This window comes from Colletotrichum siamense, assembly GCF_013390195.1.
Source record: "Colletotrichum siamense strain Cg363 chromosome Unknown KSG_Cg363_contig05, whole genome shotgun sequence".
Taxonomy (NCBI): Eukaryota; Fungi; Ascomycota; class Sordariomycetes; order Glomerellales; family Glomerellaceae; genus Colletotrichum; species Colletotrichum siamense.
This window is the reverse complement of record NW_023501018.1, coordinates 1,235,912-1,255,721: the sequence shown is the minus strand read 5'-3', so window position 1 is coordinate 1,255,721 and position 19,810 is coordinate 1,235,912. Positions and strand designations below refer to the sequence as shown.

Below are 19,810 nucleotides of genomic sequence, written 5' to 3'. Positions count from 1 at the left end.
ACTTAGATTAAAGCTTTCTTAGTTATTATAAATAGTATTACGATATATAGTAAGTATCTATTAAAGTATAAACAGAATTTTCATAGTATAGCGTAAACCTCCACAAATTGGATGTAGCTGGGCTCAAAGGGTAGAAGATATGGCTGGAGTCAGTACCATCCGTTGGGACATCTTGGTTCTCCTACATATGTGTGCTGATGCCCTCTTACCAAGCACTCAGGGGCCTTTGGCGCTCTATCCGCGATTTGGCCAAGCGCGAGGCTCTAGCAACTCGGGCATCCACGTCCTCGGATTCAGGGACCAAGAACACTCTTCGGAAACGTCGATCTTTGTCGGCGCTATGCGTTCGGACTTGCTCCAGTGGAATTCGGCCGTTCTTTGAGAGACTATCTATGGAGCTTTTGCATATGCAGTTACCAACGGGACCTCCTGTGGCTAGGCCTCAACGCGTTGAGAATGGGGAGTTAGGAGACACAGCGGTGATCAGCAATGAGCGGTCAGAGAGTCGAAATGTTGGACAACAGAAAGAAAAGCCTCGATACCAAAATCTGACGAATCATCACGCCCAAAGTGCGCACCGGCCGCTTTCGACAATGCCCAACAACCCATGGACACACATCGAAGACGCCCGATCACGGTTGAGTGGCCGTTGACTACGTGCGCACTCGTGAAGCCGATAGAGAAATGGAGTTCAGGGGACAGAAAGAGGCTGGATATGCCCAACAGAAGGAGACTGGATACATTATTGGCGGACGAAGTTATATGGTTGGGACACTGGCTCAACTAAATTCCGGAGTTGTTGGAGGACGGCCGACTGAACAGCCCGAGGTAAGTGAAAACAACGTGACGTGGACACACAACTGCGAGACCGACTTTCGCCAAAGCCAGTGAAATCGCAGGGTCTGTGATCTCAATTGCAAAGGACACAATCATTTTCTTCTCCTTCTCGGGTCGAGGAATGCGAGATTCATATTCCCACGGACAGCCGATATGACCGTCTCCAAGCTATCCCATCGCCTTCCACATGATGCCACCGCGAATCGTCACAATTTCTCCAAGTGCCGCGTCGATGATCTTCTTGCTGGCTTAAAATGCTGTTGGTCAGTCGTAATGACTATCGATTTGCTATGCCCGCGCTCATTTATGCACTGGCAGCATGCCGCAGTTGATGGGATACAGGAGACGGCGATTGAAAGCTGCAGGCTTCATAGCTTCCCGCCATTTGGTCGAAGATATCAGCCACGAAACGGGATGATTTGAACCTCAGGTAAAAGTCCAGAAAGATCGTTGACGATATTCTGATCCCTCCGTCTTTCCTCTGCCTGCCAGCTTTTCCATCTTCAACATTCAGCCGCATCTTCAGCCGTGAACATCATCAAACTCGATTCCTGCCGAGTGCTTCTGTACACCCTTTGTTTCTTACTGCGCTCGAGCTCTCATGATCAAAGAGATCTGACTAAATGATATTAAATCATAAGAGATAGCATGGACTTCACAGTAATCACAAATACTGCTTGGAAATAATCTGCTTCATGGCTTCGGAATATGGCCAGTCCCGAAGTGTTGTATACCGCCTCCTGAATAGTAGACCATGGAGACCAAGTGAGACCATTAGAAAAATGGCAAAGCTTTCTGAGACATTAAAATGGCTTCGATTGGAGACGACTTGATGCGAATCTAGAGATCATCTGGTGTCTCATTCAGAGGCGAGATAAAACACGGCGAGGCAACAACGTCTTCGTATGATCACACGAAGCGGCGGAGAGAGACAATATTCATCGAGCCTAGCAGTCTGCATTCTGAAACGAGGGCCGAAAGTCGTCGGCGTGGTCGGGATGAGTCAACTGTGGTCGGTTTTGTTGATGGCAATGGTTCAAAATGTTTACGTCACGAAGCGCAGAAACACCTTTGGCTTGATTGGAACCAATCGAGAACACTAGTTGAATTATACCTATATTAACAAGCTTCTCGCAAAAGAGTGTAGGGGTTTCAAGCCTCCGGTGCCGGGGTCGAAGCCGGGACCGCAGGTGGGGCCGCTTCTGGTGCCGGTGCCGGAGCAGGAGCTGCGGGTTGGGCGGCAGGCTCGGCAGGGGCGGGCTGAGCAGCCGGCTGTCCCTCAGCTGGTGGCGTGGCAGGTGCGGCTTGCTGCCCGTTACCCTTGCCTTTGCCTTGTCTTTGAGCACCCCCGGGACTAATGTTGATACCTAAGATTCATCAGTTGGCGCTTCTCAAGGTTGAAGGCGAGGGTAGACCATACCGGATTTCCCACCAACAGAGGTGCTGCCATCACTGCCTTTGGTGATGCCAAGATTGCCGCCAACTAAGTTGATGATGTTAGTCGTAAGTCAAGCCAGGACGGTTGAAGCATTCCTACCATTCTGGACCTGGCCGTCGGCTCCGACGGTGATGCCGGCATTGTCCTTAAACTGCTCCGACTCTTGAACTGCCTTCGGTTGACCACCTTCTCCAGCAGGCTTCGCCGCCTCGCCGCCCTGCGCGGGTGGAGCTTGTCCCTCACCGGCAGGCTTCGCCGCTTCACCGGCCTGTCCGGGCTGGGCTTGTCCTTCGCCAGCCGGAGGAGCGGCCCCAGTCCCAGCGCCGCTGCCCTTGCCCTTCCGCTGTGCCTCTTTCGCAGCCTCCTGTTGCTTGGCCGCCTCACCAGGATTCGAACCGAGGCCCTGTTCAGCCTTCGCCGCCTCGCCTGGGTTAGCACCAGGTCCACCCTCTCCCTTGCCCTTTCCTTTGCCTTTCCCTTCGCCGCCGGCCGCACCTCCAGCTGCACCTCCAGCCGCACCTCCAGCGTTGGCAGTACCGTTCTTCTTTCCATTGGCCGCATTCAGGAAGGCATCGAGGGCGCTGTTCCCAGTGCTGCCTGCATTCTTCTTGCCGCCGAGCTGGATTCCTCCGACAGAGAGACCGCCGTTTCCACCGCCGTTGGCCGTCTGGTTGGCCGCCGCTCCGGCCTGGCCGTTGCCCTTTCCTTTGCCACCGCCGCCGAGCTGAAGACCTCCTGCTCCGCCGATGTTGATCCCTCCGCCCGAGAAACTGATTTGCCTCTTGCTGACTGAAGGCTTGTCGACGCTGGGTCTTACGAGAGCAGCTGCACGGCCAGCAACGCTACCCTATCAGGGGGATGAGGTGTTAGTTGGTTGTTCAGGCAGATTAGGATAGACATAGGTGATGATCATGTCTTGGTAGTGTGTAGCACATGGTAGTAACTCACACCAAACATCTTCAACTGGCTTTCTTGGCGATCATCGCAAAGTCCCCCCTCGCCAAGTGCCAAGAGGGCAATGGCAACAAGAGGTGAGAAACGCATTATTGCCGGGACGAATGAGATCCCAGAAGTGACTGTAAGTTCAAGAAGGGCCGCCCAGCAGCAAAGAAGTGAAACGTCGAAGAAAAAATTGAAAGAAAGATAAAATGAAATAAAAGTAACTGCAAAATCAAGCGACGAAGCCTCAAGCTTCAGTACCGCCAATAAAAGAATGAGGGACGAGAAGAGGTAAGTTGACGGGCCCGACAGACGAGATGAAGTGATGAACAGTCCGGGGGAAAAAGAGGGAACCGGCGTGTTAGTCCCACATATTACTCGGGGAACGGCATATAGAATCAGATGTCGTCAGAAAAGACAGCGAGAACATGTTCTGCGGCTGCCTCCTCCCCCTCAACCACCCTGGCTGACGTGGACGTGAATCCGGCCCGGAGAGCGTGACATTGGAGATCGCGAGCCGCATGAAGCCTCCTACAACAAGGACGGCCCCGGGGCTCGGGCTCTGCGAGATCTAGACTTTGCAGTCTTTCTACCCTCAGCGCCCCGAAAAGGTCCCCTCATCCGCCCCAAACCCAGCAGGTTGGATCGGCAGAGTCACGCTAAAAGTTCCATTGTTTAAGAACGACAGAGGTTGGCTGCAAAACACAAGCCAGCGGAGCCGAGGGGGGATAAACAACGCTCGCAAAATAGCCCGGTGCGCATGAATTTGGATTGGTTTGGGCCAACATCGGACGGCGCCGCAACTGGCTCGTCTGGAGTTGACTTGCTACCGCCTCCACCATCTCGGCACGGCTTGGCGTCGCGGAGCTGCGGCAGCGCGGGCTATTATTGGGTTACCGGGGGTCGCCTTGGTGTTTATTCCGTAGGCGGTTGTTTTGTGCAACTCTCCGAGACAAGTTCAATTGACCATGGGCATGTTTGTTGTTGTTGCGAAGGGTAGGGCAGGGTTACAATACTACCCCTCTAGAATTCAATTAGGCTTAACCTGTTTTCGTCTCTTTTTTCTTTCGTCGTGAGGCCGTCAGACATTACGAAGAATACAAGTCGCGCGCGCACAGAAGATTGAGGGACACCAGGTTTGTAGGAAGTGCTTCAGGGGGTATTGAAGTGATCTCGAGATCGGCCACACTCCCGCCACGCACCATGCTTCGTTCTCAACTCTTCCCGCTCAAAGTTACACCAAACCGTCACCATCCAAGAAGTTTTCCGCCTTAAAAGAAAGGGCGCGACATAAGAAATTAGCAAGTCTCCTTCTCCCCCCAAACCTTTCACTCCGGTCCTCCGCTTCGTTTCGCCACAGTTTACGTGATGACGATGTCGTCGTCGTTGTCGCTGTCAAGATTCCGATGAATCTTTTCGTTCGCGGTGAGCTGTGTGCGCGCTTAGCAGCCGCAGGCGGTCGGGGCCAGCTCGAGGGGCAGGTAAGTGGTCCTGTAGACAGTCTTCACGTTGTCGTCGGCGCCGCCGAAGGAGCCGGTGGGCTCGGGCGAGTTGGGGGCGCGAGGGGGCTTCGTCAGAGTTACGGGGTGATTGTAGCCTGCAGACCAGCCAATGGTGTCAGGACAAACGCCTTGGTAAACAGTGGTCACTTGGGTGACGACGGCGGGCGTCGGAGTGACCTGCTGAGCCGCCGAAATGCCGCCCGTCGCCGTCGCGGTGGAGTTGGATCTGGAGAGGGTCTTGCTCACCGTGACAGTGACGGTGGCCGGCGGCGCGCAGGTGGATGGCTCGGCCCCGATCGGGGTGGGGTCGGTGCAGTCGTCGCCGGAGATGGAGAACTTGGGCGTCTGCGCGTAGATCACGTAGACGTTGGTGCCGTTGATGGCGTTGCTGCGATTCGCGAAGGGACAGGATGTTAGCCAACAATCTCTCTTTCTCAGTGCTCCGCCCAATGACGGAAGAGCCAACCGTGAAGGCAAGGCCCTTGTTGAGGTGTGGTGGTGTGCTCCGCTTTTCATTTAAGATGACGGACACCTGACTCGTCGAGTACCCCTGTTTAGAACAGACTGAGGGGGGATCAGCCCTTTCAGGGGCTGGGCTGAAGAAAAGCAAACCTCGAAACGACGCCTCGAGACAGAAGGAAAATGGGGGTTCTCACAATTGGTAGCCACCAGAGTTGATGGCAGAGCAGGGGACGTCAACGGAGGCGGCGCCGGAGGCGGTCTCGATGTTCTGGGCCAACAGAGTGTAGGAAGGAGGCCAGTTGACGAAGTTGACGAGGTAGACGCTGAAGACGGAAGGGTCCGTGTCGACGGTGTCCCAGCTCAGCTCGTACTTGGAGCCCTTGGTGACGGTGGAGTTGAGCGACGGGCTGGTGAACTCGATGGCGGAGACAGCCAGAGGGGCCGCGAGGGCGAGAGCAGCAGAGAAGCGCATGTTTTCTGTGGAGTTTTCTGATCCGGAATACGATACAAAAGAGTGACTGGGATCGGTGAGGGAACAAAAGATCCTGAAAGGCCGAACGGCTGAGTTAGGGGGGCATCGCGAGCATTATGTGCACTTTTTTCGCGCGTCCACCTCGAGTCGAGCTCAAACCATGGGAAATTGCCAAATTGGCGACAGGCAGCCAAGTTGCTGGGCCGCAGGAGTAGTGGAGTCTCTCGCCCGGGGGACCGACTCTCGGCTCCGTCAGCCCAGAGAAAGATATTGTGTGAGAAGTTCGTATTTTACTTTTAGCAATCCTGTTAACTTGGACGGCCTCAAGGGCCCATGTGCGGTTCAACAACAGCGGACGTAAGACTCAAGACAGCAATTATGACACGGATCGCATGTCTTGGATTGGCAAGGTCGCGTGGCGTAGCGTCAATCTAAGCGAGAGAATTAAGCACTATGCGGCACAGTCTGAGCCGATTCCTCTCTCGGCTCTGCCCCTGAGTCCTGCGCCTTTGTGCCCACGAACTGGTGCCCCCCCTCCAAAACTTCATAATGGCCCTATGTAAGGGGGTTTGCCCGAACCGGACCGTTGAGACAGGCGTACGGCCGGGCTATTGGGCGTCCGGCAGGGGCGCGATTCCCGATACTCGGGCTCCCACGCGCGGTCACTGGTCGTCCAGCCTTCAGCCAATTTTCAAGCCATCCTCCTCGATCCTCCTCACTTACTCTTTTTCATCCTTCTCTCAATGAATCGACTCAATCGAGCCATGGCGCTACGTCCTTCCGGTTCCTTTGAACGCGGCGTTGCGGCGTGGCGCTTCGTAAAGGACGCCCAACCATGGCTGTCATCTTACCGCCGCGCCGCACACTTGCACAAAAGGGGCATCGCCCATTGAGCAATAGCAGAGCGCCTCATTTCGATGTCCGTACAAACAGTACGGATTTGCAGCCATCTTACTCGACGAGCCGGGAAACAATGGCAAATGGCAAAAGGTCCCCGCAGAGAAGGAAATTGGAGATGAGCAGGTCGCCGTAAAGAGGGGGAAATCATCGACGTTTGCTGGTGTTTTTGCCGCGCGAGCCAGCAATTGAGAAGTCGAGACCCCGCCACGCGCATTCGGTGTCATTTCGTCTCCTGATCGTCTCGTGGGCGCGTCGCAGGACATCGTCGCGGGTGCGGCGGGGCCCAATTCAACCCGGCGCTGGTGACTTGCCATGACTCCGGCTTGGCAGAAGTGACATTTTGCCGACGGGATGAAATCCGTCAACCAGATATTTGACTTGCGGCAAAAACAACAGTCAACTGCCACTGATACGAATGACAGTGAAGCTTGGTCCATTCGTTTCCCGATAGCCAGTCAAGACTCATGTCGGGCCAAGCTGGGCTTCAGCCGATGTCAAAAGATTAGCAGCCCCATTTGTGGCCCCGTCTTAGAAGCGACTCTCGGCTTACAGGGCCGAAAATCTGGGGTAGGCTGCCTCAATCTCTATTGTGACCTGCGAAATTGGCCCCCAAAGCGACATTCAAGGCTCACTGTTGCAACTTGCCCAACCAACTCATTTCGGCGCTATTCTCAACTGTGGCTCTTCATCTTGCAACTCCTGCCAAGCAGATGCAACTCAGTCATGTCCATGATTGTGTGCCTGAACTACCGTGCCGCAAACGTACAACTTGAGCCAAAGCCACTGCTTTGTTTTGGTCCCAATCAAGTCAAAAATTGTTACTTGATGGAGTGGTGGTCCATTCGCCAGGTTGCTCATGACTCCGACTTCACTCCGCGTCTCGATTTGAATTGTGGCCGTGACTTTTTTACCTCGAATTTCAAACAACAGGAGTACGGCCTATCTATTCCAAGTAATTATACCAAGAACTATCAAGGCCTGGGTCAGTCGTTCTGCTGAGACTAGCTGTGTGAGTTCGAGTACAAACAAGGCTTGCCATTTAACAGGATGATTCATTGAACCATTGGTCAAGTCCTGTTTGAGTAACGGCGAGCATGCAGTGAAACAGTACATTCCTCGTTCTTTGATCCAAGCTAAACGCCCTTGCATCACTGGTTTCGACGCATGTAGTTGCGGAGTATAAAGACTCTCGCACTCTAAGGACATTTTTCAGCGCAGACCCTGAAAGTGATGCCTCTCGCATCACGACAATTGCGCGCCATTGACGATGCTGTCGACGCTCATGCGACTTTTGACGATAATTACCCTTATCTTCAGGGTCAACGCCAAGCCCTTGACAGATTATACTATCTTCGCCCCAGTTTACTCGTCCGACTCCCAGCAACTTACCGAAACGGGCACGGCGCTTGGAAAGCTTCATGGAAACGAAACCACCGGGAAACGCGAGGAAGGAAAATGCCATTACGTTTCATTCTGCAAAGAACCCAAGTACAGAGGGAAATGCATCACTCATTGCTATCCCCCAGACGAGTTCGTGATTATGGCGTCCGAGTGGCAAACGGAGACTAAATCGATCCGGATGAGACAAGGTGCCGAGTGTTGGTTTTACCGGTGAGTAATCAAAGCTGGTCAATCGTACTTTTGACTGACCTCTTCTCTGGCGGAACGTCGCTCTGTGAAAAGAACCGCCGCATGACACCGAAGCAGTTTATTGTGTGGCCTGGGGCTGACCTCAAGCCACCTGTTTTGGGTAATGTGGGTTGCATGTTTTGCCCAAATGTAGACGCGGACTATTTTGAGTGATGCCCGCGCTTTCAACAAATACCCATCCGATAGCGGGACTCTTCAACATGCTTGGCATGAAGGGGGGACGTGAAGAAACATTTCTGTCGCTGCATATAAGTTCTTGGAGGTTTATCTAGACAATCACAACCTCCTGGAAACTCTGTCTCAGCCTGTCATTCATCATCTCTCCATGCATGATCCCGTGGATATATGCTTCCCCTACCAGGAGGTAATCCTCACCAACTCCACCCGTCCTGCCTGACTTTCTTAAAACCAACGGCATCCTCCCACCTCGCATCAGCCAAATTTCATCTCCAACCTGCGCCTCGGCACGCCCGAGGCCCAGGAAGCCTCCTTCAGTGATGATAACCTGCCGTCCGGGTGTGACAAAATCAATGACTTTGGTGATGTGATTGTCAATCAGGCTAGAGCGGAAACCATCCTGAGACCCCCTCTCCAGAGCGTCGTCTACTGTCATGAAAGGTTTCCTCCGGTTTCTATTCTTAACTCCTGCGGGGAGAACCGGTTTCTTACCATCTTTACTTAGCAGCCAATTATATGTTATGCAGTCCCTAACCCAATCCTCACTTCGCTCTTTGTAGTCCTTTTTCAATATGACTCTTGGCCTAATGTCTGCGCTAAGTGTATGCACAACGGCCTCAGCTGACGATTCACTTTCAGTAATGTAGGCGTCATTTCGATTGCAAAAGTCCAAAATCCAGGAGACGTTCCAAAGGACTCCCTGGTCATCGTGATGTAGCTTGTGTGTCTTCTTGATGTTATCGATGCGACTGCCTTCGAGTCTCAGTCTAGATCCCTCGATACGAGCGAATGGCTTCGGGGATTCGAAGAGGCTTGTCGTGCGTGTGGCGTCGAGCGGTCCGTACCAGCGAGCGTACTTCATCCTGATCTGGCGCGCCCTCTGCAAAGACGTGTGACACGCCGGGCCATGAAAAGAGAAGTCGGGCACCCATGACGGCAAGGAACCGCTTCTTCCTAAGGCAAGGCCTGCCAGACCTAGGATATCCAAGTTGGGTAGGTGTGGGATCAGCCACGTCGCGACGTCGGTGAAAGCTTGCTCCACAGAGATATCGTAACTTGGGGTCACCCCTAGAGGGTACTTTGGTCCAAGAATCAGGGGCATCAAGCCCAGGGTGCCGTAGATGTGATCCAACGGGTTCTGAAACTCATAAAATCGTAGTCGGTGAAAGTTGTGCAAGACTTCCGCATGCCGCACCTCCTCATCAGTGACCGCGCCCCAGCGCCTGTTTTGCCAGTCGACCATGCTATCATTGATGGTCTCTTCTTGGAAGTCTGGTAGGGACGTTGAAACGGGGTTCCAGAGACGATCGATGGTCCCTTTTCTCGCCTTCCATTCTGGTAGAGATTCAGTAAGACTTGCCTCCAGTGTGTCGTCCCAGCCAACGTTAAGAATGAACGAGGCGAAGTTGTTGATGGTTGTCCACGAGAACTGACTTCTGCCGCACAACAAGACCACAGTGTACGGCTCTGGTATTGCCGCCTCTTGGACGACCCATCCCCTGGTCAGCCATCTCTTCTTCACAAAGAATGAAAAGAAGTCAGCATATGACCGACGCCAGCGCGCACACACCCCTGCGCCTATCAGCTCCTCGGCTTTGGGATGATTCAATTCGTGACCGGTATCCTGGCACAGCTGGATGACTTTAGGTCTTGACGAAGATCGTGACACATGCAGCATCATTGGCGCAAAGCTGTTGATGACCCAGTTGACATTATCGTTAGGCTCTGTATTTCCAAGCCACGCAACGACGCGACTTGCGGATTGATAGATCTTTCCCATCAGCTGCACTTGATCCGACCTCTCGTCGTCATTCTGCTGATCGATGCAAATGGCGTCGACCCAGAAGTTGAAATGCCTCTCCGGAAAGACCAAGCGCCGAGAGTTTGTGGAAGGCCTTGAATACATTTGGGGGCCAGAGGGATCTGATGCAGCCAACATCTCTTCGTTCATGTGTCGCAAGAAGTCGTAGAGGCTTTCGCCAATCTCCATATCATTCCCATCGCACTTGATGCTGAAACGCTTTCCCTCCGCTTTCTCATCCTGGGGGTCGTCGCTATGAAAATCCGGAGAACCCCATGTGTACGAGAGCGCCCAAAATGGCGGTAAGTCGTGGAGGGAGTGAGTCGTCAAACGGACAGAGAACCCATGCTGGCTGCAGTCGTCGTGGATGATGTTCACCAGCCGGATGAACTGCGGCGATGGTAGTGGCTCGTAGTGATACATCGCTTTCCTTGCAATTGGGATCTGGTGGAACTGCTTTTGTCGAACCCGTCTTGCCATGCGACTCAATGCGAACATCAGGAAGAACACATGCACATTGTTGAAGACGTTTTGCAAATTGGAGGATTCATTGTGGGACGGGTTCCGCCCGACTTTTCACTGGTCCAATGATTTAAGCAGAAAGCACGCTTATGCAAGTAAGACTGCGCCTTCGCGCAGGATCTGCTCGGCAAGTATTTCGCGACCAAACCTGATTGGATGCAGTCTTGGCGCTATGAAAGATGACGCTTCCTTGGACTGGAAAGGATCATGGTGATGGAGCATTGTTGTAGAGGCCGGCTGATTTGGTCAGGTCTTAACTTCAACTCAGCATGGCTTGGCAGTTTGTCTGCCCATACATCTTAGCTTGTCGCTTCCACGTATTCTTACAATAATTCTCAAGATACTCGCATCAGACACATCAAATGCCTCTGGTGTACTTCGAGTTGGCTAAGGTAGACTATTTTAGAGGTGAAGGTATCGTTAAGTCTCCGAGGTTCAACCTCACCGCTGTACGCAACATCAACCGGCACAACAGCTCTTTTCTAACTTCTTTGTGATTTCTTGCTTTTGTCATTATAAGTAGCCATACCTGAGGAGCTTTCATTCGGGAAGACAAGACGTCTATGACGATTCAATCCACTGACTTAGTATTGCAATAAACTGACACGCACTTCGATTTTGTTTCAACCTCACAAGATGCTCACACGATTTAGACCTACATATAGCGCATCGCTTTTGTGCCTTTCTTTGCGGTCTGTCCCGCCCAACAGATCAGTAGACGTCTGTGACAGACGCCCCATCAGTTTCGCTCCACTCCATTCAATCGGATCCATATGGTAGCCGACAATTGACTCCATCATCAAGCAGCGCATTACCTAATCCCCGATGGCACAATTGGCTAGCGCGTCAGACTGTTACGATCGAAATTGGTTGTTCACGACAACCAGGATGGTCATCTGGAGGTTGGTGGTTCGAGCCCACCTCGGGGAGGAGTGACACATTTTTGACAGTTTTGTGCATTGAACAAGGGGGGTTTGCTTGCGGAGAGACGCCCACAATATTTTCAGCTCAGCCGGCGACGAATGTGTCGCTGATTGCGCCTCGCTGCTGAGAATGTGGTAGCACATTGGCAAGCTGATCTATTTTGCCGCCACCCGACGACTTGTAGCGGCTAATTAATTAACAACAGCTACTACGGTCGTAGGTTTTCGCTAGCCACGGTCTACATATCATGTGATACGCTGTGTAACCCAGACTTTCGCTAATTATCGTATCCGTATTTAAGACATGGCTATAAATCTGTCGACCCCGCACGAATCATGAACACATTGAATCCCAGAAAGAACCACGTACGGCCCGATCACGATGTCGTCCGAAGTCCTGCCAAATTTGGCGATGAACCACTTGGTTCTCGCCGGGTTGATCGTTATCTTACCGTTGATTTTCTTGACTGTACGTTCCGATAGCAAAGATGACCCGCCGTCAATGGCTGAGACTATCCCCTTCGTGAGCAACACGTTCCAGTACATGACGAACTCCAGGGTGTTTATGCAACGCGCAAGGTATCATCATCACTCGACTTACGATTGTGGAGATGTCTGACGAGGCACAGCCAAGCTTTAAGATCCAATAATATCGTCAAACTTCGTCTTGGACCGGTACGCGTGTATCTAATCAAGGGAGGCCATCAAGTCCAGGCGATGTTCCGAAAGTCGACCTCCATGAGCTCTGACAAATTTGTAATTATGGTCTTGAGAAAACTCCAGGGGTCGGCAGAACAAGACGTCGCCAAGTTTGCCACCGACAAAACGGGACGACTGAAGATCCCGGAGCCGGGATTTGAGAGCGTACCCGAGGACCAACGCTACTGGCACACTTTGCATCAAATTACCACCAAGAACCTTTCCATCATTGAGAACACGTCCCAGCTGGCCAGTAAGTATATCGATTTCCTGGGCGAGGCTTTGGAGAAACAGCCATTGGGAGAGTGGTCAACGGTTCGGGTATTTGAGTACCTGAGAAAAGACATGGCAGAAAGTGCGGTCAAGTCACTCGCCGGTACGAGAATCTTGGAGATCAACCCGGGATTCATCGACCAGTTCTGGAAGTTTGACGGCGTTTCTCACCAGGTTCTTAACGGCCTCCCGCAATGGATCAACCCGAAGCCGGCACGAGAGCGAGACAAGCTCCTCGCGATGACGGAGAAGTTCCTGAAACAGGAGTTTGACAAGTTTGATTGGAATGGACTGGGCACAGATACGTATTGGGAACCGAATTTCGGCTGCGGCTACTCGCGCGATCTTCAGAAGTGGACTTATGACCAGAACATGACGATGCGAACACGTGCAGGGTTTCTTGCGATGTCGATATTTGCGTACGATTGCTTCTAGCATATGCTGTATGACTTTTGAACTGATGCATCGCAGGGTCAATTCGAACACTGTGCCCGTCACAACGTGGTTCATCATGGAACTCCTCAAAGACCCGGGTCTCTTTGACGCAGTCCGTGCCGAGGCCTCTGAGGCGCTGTTGATTGACCCCCAAACCGGGAAACGAGGATTTGACTGTCAAAAGCTAGTTTCGTCGCCATTGCTACAGTCGATCTACATCGAGTGCATGCGGTTACACGTCTCTATCGGGATCACCCGGGAGATCATGGAAGACACGGTCTTGGACGGCTACCGCTTGAAGAAAGGGTCTCTAATTCAGGCGCCAACGAACCTTGGGCATCAGGATGACGACGTCTGGGCTAGAGATGGCCATCCTGCATCGGAGTTCTGGGCCGAGCGTCATGTCAGGCACATCCAGAAAGTTGATGAAACCACAGGCGAGGTGAAGATAGAAAAGATGTTTGTCATGGCAGGAAAGCCAAGTGACTTCTTTCCGTTTGGTATGCAAGTCCCATCTTTGAGATATACAGAGTAGAGCTAACTTGTGAGTAGGTGGTGGGGTCTCGATGTGCCCGGGACGTCACTTTGCCAAGCAAGAGATTCTGCTCACAGTCGCGACTCTAGTCACGAAGTTTGACATGGAGATCTTGGAATGGACTCACATGGACGGGAGGAAGTCTGACCGGCCCGCGAAGGATAACGAGAAGTATTTCCTGAATGCGGCCGTGCCTCCCGACCGTGATGTAAGGATCCGGTGGAAGAGATTGTGGTAGCCGGATGGGCATAGGAAATCGGTAATTACAGGAGAACGTCTTTGGAAAAGGTCTAGGAGAACTGGGGAGGGAAGCTTCTAAATTGTGTATGTACGTCTGTGAAGAAATTGACATGAAGAGAATTGCCTATTTTTCTCAGGCCTGTTCCGCTGATTTTCTCCATCCTGCAAACTGTTCTCGATCCACCCAAGCATCTAGACTTTGCTTGCAACAATAGAGGGGTCTGCGTTCTCAACGAGCATCTGAACGTACTCGTCAAACCACTCTCCGGCCCTCGGAGCACCCTCAAGTCCGCAGCGTCCGTCGCTCTCACCACCGGGCTTGACCCAGACGATGGAGTCGATATGGGTGTTGTTGACCGGGGTGCCGGGCTGCATACCAAAGCCGGCAGGGCTGACGTTGCACCACTCACCCCACTCCTCCCTGCTGTTGGAAACACGGCCCTGGTCAATGATGAAGCGAGACGGCAGACCCTCAGCTTCAAGATGAGGGGCAAGGGAGAGAGCGTAGTGGTTCTCGTCCCATGAGTTGCTCCACTCAGTGTAGTTGGCGCGCGGGTTAGCGTTGAAAGGATTGTAGTTGGAGACGTTGGTCGAGAAGCCACGGATTCTGGTGTTGTTGCCGGCTTTCTGGACGACCTTGGCAAAGAGCTTGGCCGCTTTGAGATTTTGTCAGCAATAGAATACAAGTTGTGCAGAGTACCTGAAGGTCAGTGACTTACAAGGTGCGAGGTTGTCGTCCCATCCAAGCCATCCTCCGTGAGCAGCATCGATGTAAAGGTGGACATTGTCATACTGCAAGCTGGAGATGGCGTAGGCGATACCCTCCTCATACACCGGTGCAGCCTTGGCACAGAACTCGACAGCCAAGTTTGTAACCAGGTTTGCCAGAGAATCAGGCTCGAGCACGACTGCAAATGTCAAGTCGCTCGCGGCAGCCAGCTTCTCGGCATACGGCTTGATGTACGTCTCCTTGTACAGCTCCAATCCGTTCTCCTCACTACTGAACTCACCAGCGCTCTCTCCAGCGCTGCAGTCTCTATCGGGGAGATTGTACAACACCAAACCAACAATTTGCTCCTCTCCTGTCTCCTTTTGAATGGCACGGGCTCTTTCAACGGCAGTGTCGATGTTGACCAGGCTGGCGGTGTTGGACACCCAGACAAAGGTGCCGATGTTCTGGATCGTGCGGACCTTACCGGCATTCTCGCTGTCGCCCTTGGCTACGAATGCGTCGTGGGTTTGCTCGAGCTTCTCGGCCCAGTCGGGGTTGGCATAGAGCTTCTTGCCGTCAAAGGGGTTTGTCGTGTCGTTGGTGATGGAGCCCTGGCGACGGAAGTGGTGCCCCCTGACACCCCAGCGAGGGGATGCCGAGACAGCGCCCAGCGCGGAGAGGAGAGTGATAATTGAAGCGAAATGCATTTTCAACGAGACAAAAGACAATTCAACGAGGAGCGAAATTTTTATCTAGCACCGGGCTAAGAGGCTCACCACAGAGTCGAAAGCATGACTATCAACAAGCGCGACTGAGGTGGTTTTTATACCCTGAAGATTCCATGGCCGAGTCGCAATTTTCCTTCTAGTCACGGAGCCTCCATCACCATCTCAGGAACGGAACCAAAGGCGCCTCATCACATTGGTACGGTCTTGCACAGCCAAGAGGCTCTTGAAGAGACGTCTCCGTCCGAGAAGCCTCTTCAGGCCATGATCACCGCCCCACCAGACCCATGGCGCCAGACTTGGGGTAAGCTGGGGAAGGCCATTGTGAGAGATATATTGCTCGCAATGAACAGATTTCTGGTTCCGGCTGCCGTCCCGTGTTAGCGTCCGGCATCTGGTTCGCTAGAGCACAAATTGCCGCGCAAGGCCAAGAACCCCGATTGGAATACTCGGCTTCCGCTCCGAAACTCCAAATATGGGCCACGTGCCGAGCCGCTTGCTTATACAAATCTGGCCTCAGGAGCAATATGTGTGCTTGCCACTTTTGATTGGATTGACGTTTAGTGCAACGTTGGCAGTCAGCAAATCTGGAAGCGAGGTATTGAGACTGGCGTGCTTCGGGTGTCAGATTAATGAATCTCACAATTATCCAGCCGAGAGGTTTGACCCAGATGATCAGAAGATTTGCGAAGTTCTGCCGATCTACTCGCGAAAAGCATTGCCCCCGAGTGCACGTGAGAATCCTCGTGCCTTGAGGTGTCACCTAACAATCGTGGAGGAAGATGAGCTCTATGACATTCTTACAGTTCATGAATTCTTTTGCTCCTTTGCCTTGCGTATTCACCAATCCTTAAACATGTTAATCGGTCTTGAACTACGGTAAAAGAATCAAGCAAGTATTCGCCGGAGGCGGTGCTCGGCCTTTCTGATTTCCTTCGTTATCGTTGAGGCAACCAATTGTGTGACATCGGTCGCGAATGACTTCCTTAATGGCAACCTTAACTGCACGCACAGAGGCTCGGCAAAAGTCATCCAATGTCTCGATAAATACGCTCTTGCTCTCACGGAACACATATATGAGGAACCCAGTCTCTGCTCAATTATCTTGTCTTGTGCGACGTTGATCCGTCGCCTCGGTAAACTTTCGCCCCTCCCGATACATGGGAAAAGCCACCCCGGTCCCTCTTTTCCGATTGATTTGCTGTTTACGGAAAGCATGTCATGCTTTTGACTTGCGCACGGAGTTTGACCATCTCAAAGTTCAACTACGGATGGTCCGGGGAGTTCATGTTGGGATGCACCAGAAGGTTGGACGGAGGCTCGCAGGCTACTCCGCGCCCGCATGGCCTAGGTGCAGCCACGAGGTTGGCTGGCCGTTGAGCCAATGCCGGTGCCCAAATTGAAAGCTACTTCAGATGATGCGCTAATCTAGAAGTTTTCCGGCGACGGTAGGCTTTTACGAATCTGCTGTGCGAAAAGTGCGCGTAAAGCTGGCGTATTGAAACCCTCGCATTTGTCTACAGGCGGCGAATGCGATCAAACGAATGGCTGGATCTCGATTGATGTGACATTACACTGCAGGCCATGTAATCTCCCGAACGTCCTTGCAAGCTTCTGACCACCATAATCTGTCGGAGAGCACCAATGAGGGGCGCAATCGAATACCCCGCGAACGCGAATTCTCACCTGCATCACTGCGGCACTGCTGTGGCGCTTGAAGGATTTTGGAGCTTTTTTGAAGTGTCCCAAACGCTTAGTGGGAACATGACGAGGGAGGCACTTCAGCGAACGATGGATGTCATTAAACTTCAGATGACGTCGAGGAGAGCGCGAACGCGCAAGACAGGCCGTTAAGACCAGATCCTTTGGAAAGCTAGCTGCACCGCCTCCAGTTTTGTGCCGGATCCGAAGGCAACCGCGTCCGTAACGGCCATAAGGGTCTAAGGGTAGAACGTGAACTGCAAGGAAACGGGTCTTTGGTTGATAAACACGCCATGATCAGGGTCTAGCGCTTATTTGATCTGCCGTGCGTAGTGAGAAATTAGGCGACGCGAATCTACTTTGGGCACAAGCCACAGGAGCAACGGGCGGACTTTTGGAATGCTTGTCCTTGTCGCGGGCGGCTAGTTTCACCTTCGCTCGGCGACGTAACACGTCAAGCTTACGAGAGACACCGAGGCTTAAATCTTTAGCGGATATTGGTGTAACTGGTGGAACGCGAGCGACCGGTGAGGGGGACAAGTCTCGATACTGCACGTTTGTTAAAAGGCGGCGGTTCGACGGTATCTTTCAAGATGGATGGTCTTTGGTCCACTTGCGCCTTTCACGCTTCGAGAATTTGGGCGTGGCTTCAAAACACTGACAACATGTTGTGGCAACTTTGGGCTCCCGTCGTCTTCGCGACAGCTGTGCTAGGGCTTTATCGACTATGGAAGAAACTCACCACGAGACTCAACTTCCCAATCGTGGGATCACCGGGTGATCAGAATATGGCATACGCAGTACTGGAAGGACACCAGAAGGTAACGCTCCCGACATATCTTCCTAGTCGATTTTCAAGATGCTGATCGACGGTCGCTTCCAGTACCCGGATACTCCATTCATCGTCCCGGCAGATCCGCCGTAAGTTGACATACCCGAGACATGTAAGAAGCTTGGCTAATCAGATATCATAAAGGCGAGTCATCCTTCCAATGACTCTCTACCAAGAAGTCATTCACGCTGCTGAATCCGAGTTCTCCTTCGGTGCCGAGCTGTACGATGTCTTCCTCGGTAAATACACGCACATTGGAGTCGACAACCCCGACGTCATTGGCGCAGTGCGAGTCGATCTTACCAGGAACTTGAATGGAGTCTTGCAGCCCATCCAAGATGAGGTGCGCCATGGGATGGAGCAGCTCGTCGGTTCCTCGACCGAGTGGCAGACGTTCAACCTCCACAAGACGATTCTCCGTATGGTCGGCCTCATGAGTGGTCGGGTGTTTGTTGGCTTGCCTCTAAGCCGTGACGAGGAATGGCTGGCAGCGTCAATCAACTTCACTGTCGACGTCGCAAAATCACGCGTGGCAATGTTGAGGCTGCATCCCTTGATTCGACCGTTTTTCTTGGGCTTCTTGCCCGAGGTCCAGCACATGCTAAGAGAACAGAAGAGGGCACAAGAGTGGATGAAGCCACTGGTGTCAGATTTCGTTCAGAATGAGTTCAACCTAGAAGAGAAGGCGAAGCCTGGGTCGCGGGGCGCCTTCATCTCATGGATGATGAAGTATCTGCCACAAGAGAGGCGAACTGCCGAGGCCGTCGGCAATAATCAGATGCTTCTTTCGTTTGCGGCGATACACACCACATCATGCACGACCACTTTCGTGAGTACTGTGACAAACCCCCAAATGTTCTGACTACTGACGTTGAAATAGGCGGTGATGGATCTTCTTGGTCATCCGGAATACATCCAGCCTCTCCGAGAGGAGATCCAACAAGTTATAGCGGAGGATGGATACCAGCAAGATGAAACCGGAAAGAACTATCTATCGAAGACATCTCTCAATAAGCTGAAGAAGCTGGACAGCTTCATCAAAGAGAGTCAGCGGTTAAGTCCTCTGAACTTTGGTAAGGCGAAACAACTCCACACGCTGATTCAAATACCGGTGACTTACCCATATCATTGTAGGTGGTTCCGTGAGAAGAGTTCGGAAAGATTACACATTCTCCAACGGCCTGAAGCTTCCTGCCGGAACGTCAGTCGCGTTCCCACTATGGGGTGTTTAGTAAGTTTCCACATCGCCTTCATCCATGACGACGATGACTTACATAGCCACAGCCAATCAGAAACAACGCAGACATTTAGCCCCTCGTACAACAGCGAGACGAAGAACGCGCCGCCCGCAGAATTTGATGGTTTCCGGTTCTCACGCCTTCGCGAGATTCCTGGTCGCGAGATGAAGCATCAAGCTGCCACCACAGGGCCAGACGCTTTCAACTTTGGGCATGGCCCACATTCCTGTCCTGGTCGTTTCTTCGCTGTATACATGATCAAGTGTATCCTCGTGGAACTACTGATGGATTACGATATGCAGTTGAAGAGCACTGGCACGGGTCCTTTACGGCCTGCAAATATTGTTAAGCAGACGCTTGTTATGCCTGATTCGAGGGTTGATTTTGAAATCAAGAGGCGAGTTCAGGTTTAAGGACGGAGGCCTAGGTCATGAACAAGGGTGCCAGTGATGGAATGGGAAACCGAAGTGTAATTTCAAATACCAAGAAGGCAGCCGTGTTTTTTGCTTTATTGCGCCTCATATTTATGCGATCATCTAACATGTGGCAAGCGACACCCCCAATCGAAATGACAACTTCGATACTTCGATTCCATCAAATAGGTGACTGGTGGTTCACCATCACTCAACCAAGCTGTTGGCGTAATGTGTTGCTCGCGGCACCGGCAATATTCATGCCGAACCGAACCTGGGCACATCCTTGGCACCTTGGCACATCAGTTATTATATATGTGTCTGGTTGTTTCCCTTATGCTTATCGTTATTTGACTTCGCTGCTGTTAAAGCTCCTTCTAGGGC

At 52.4% G+C, this 19,810-nt stretch overlaps 6 protein-coding genes across 6 annotated transcripts; 2 read left to right on the top strand and 4 right to left on the bottom strand.

The window, feature by feature from the left end:
* Positions 1 to 1,989: 1,989 nt before the first annotated feature.
* On the bottom strand, positions 1,990 to 3,319 carry CGCS363_v007975 (uncharacterized protein; the record flags this gene model as incomplete). The annotated part of the gene is made up of 4 exons (XM_036639824.1): positions 1,990 to 2,204; positions 2,258 to 2,320; positions 2,375 to 3,122; positions 3,224 to 3,319. The coding sequence occupies 4 exons, from the start codon at positions 3,317 to 3,319 to the stop codon at positions 1,990 to 1,992; spliced, it is 1,122 nt and encodes a 373-aa protein (XP_036495217.1).
* Positions 3,320 to 4,656: 1,337 nt separating this feature from the next.
* Positions 4,657 to 5,650, bottom strand: CGCS363_v007974 (UPF0619 GPI-anchored membrane protein; the record flags this gene model as incomplete). The annotated part of the gene is made up of 2 exons (XM_036639823.1): positions 4,657 to 5,104; positions 5,373 to 5,650. The coding sequence occupies 2 exons, from the start codon at positions 5,648 to 5,650 to the stop codon at positions 4,657 to 4,659; spliced, it is 726 nt and encodes a 241-aa protein (XP_036495184.1).
* Positions 5,651 to 8,468: 2,818 nt separating this feature from the next.
* CGCS363_v007973 (Heterokaryon incompatibility protein 6, OR allele) lies at positions 8,469 to 10,601 on the bottom strand (the record flags this gene model as incomplete). Its single annotated transcript, XM_036639822.1, has 1 exon — positions 8,469 to 10,601. The coding sequence occupies one exon, from the start codon at positions 10,599 to 10,601 to the stop codon at positions 8,469 to 8,471; it is 2,133 nt and encodes a 710-aa protein (XP_036495218.1).
* A 1,404-nt stretch (positions 10,602 to 12,005) lies between these two features.
* Positions 12,006 to 13,803, top strand: CYP7B1-3 (25-hydroxycholesterol 7-alpha-hydroxylase; the record flags this gene model as incomplete). The annotated part of the gene is made up of 4 exons (XM_036639821.1): positions 12,006 to 12,202; positions 12,253 to 13,014; positions 13,067 to 13,530; positions 13,583 to 13,803. The coding sequence occupies 4 exons, from the start codon at positions 12,006 to 12,008 to the stop codon at positions 13,801 to 13,803; spliced, it is 1,644 nt and encodes a 547-aa protein (XP_036495219.1).
* A 194-nt stretch (positions 13,804 to 13,997) lies between these two features.
* CEL6B (1,4-beta-D-glucan cellobiohydrolase CEL6B) lies at positions 13,998 to 15,224 on the bottom strand (the record flags this gene model as incomplete). Its single annotated transcript, XM_036639820.1, has 2 exons — positions 13,998 to 14,461; positions 14,525 to 15,224. 2 exons carry the CDS (start codon positions 15,222 to 15,224, stop codon positions 13,998 to 14,000), a joined length of 1,164 nt encoding a protein of 387 aa, XP_036495220.1.
* Positions 15,225 to 17,802: 2,578 nt separating this feature from the next.
* On the top strand, positions 17,803 to 19,426 carry P450-3 (Cytochrome P450 monooygenase 3; the record flags this gene model as incomplete). Its single annotated transcript, XM_036639819.1, has 5 exons — positions 17,803 to 17,864; positions 17,920 to 18,604; positions 18,656 to 18,848; positions 18,910 to 19,006; positions 19,060 to 19,426. 5 exons carry the CDS (start codon positions 17,803 to 17,805, stop codon positions 19,424 to 19,426), a joined length of 1,404 nt encoding a protein of 467 aa, XP_036495221.1.
* Between the last annotated feature and the right edge of the window lie 384 nt (positions 19,427 to 19,810).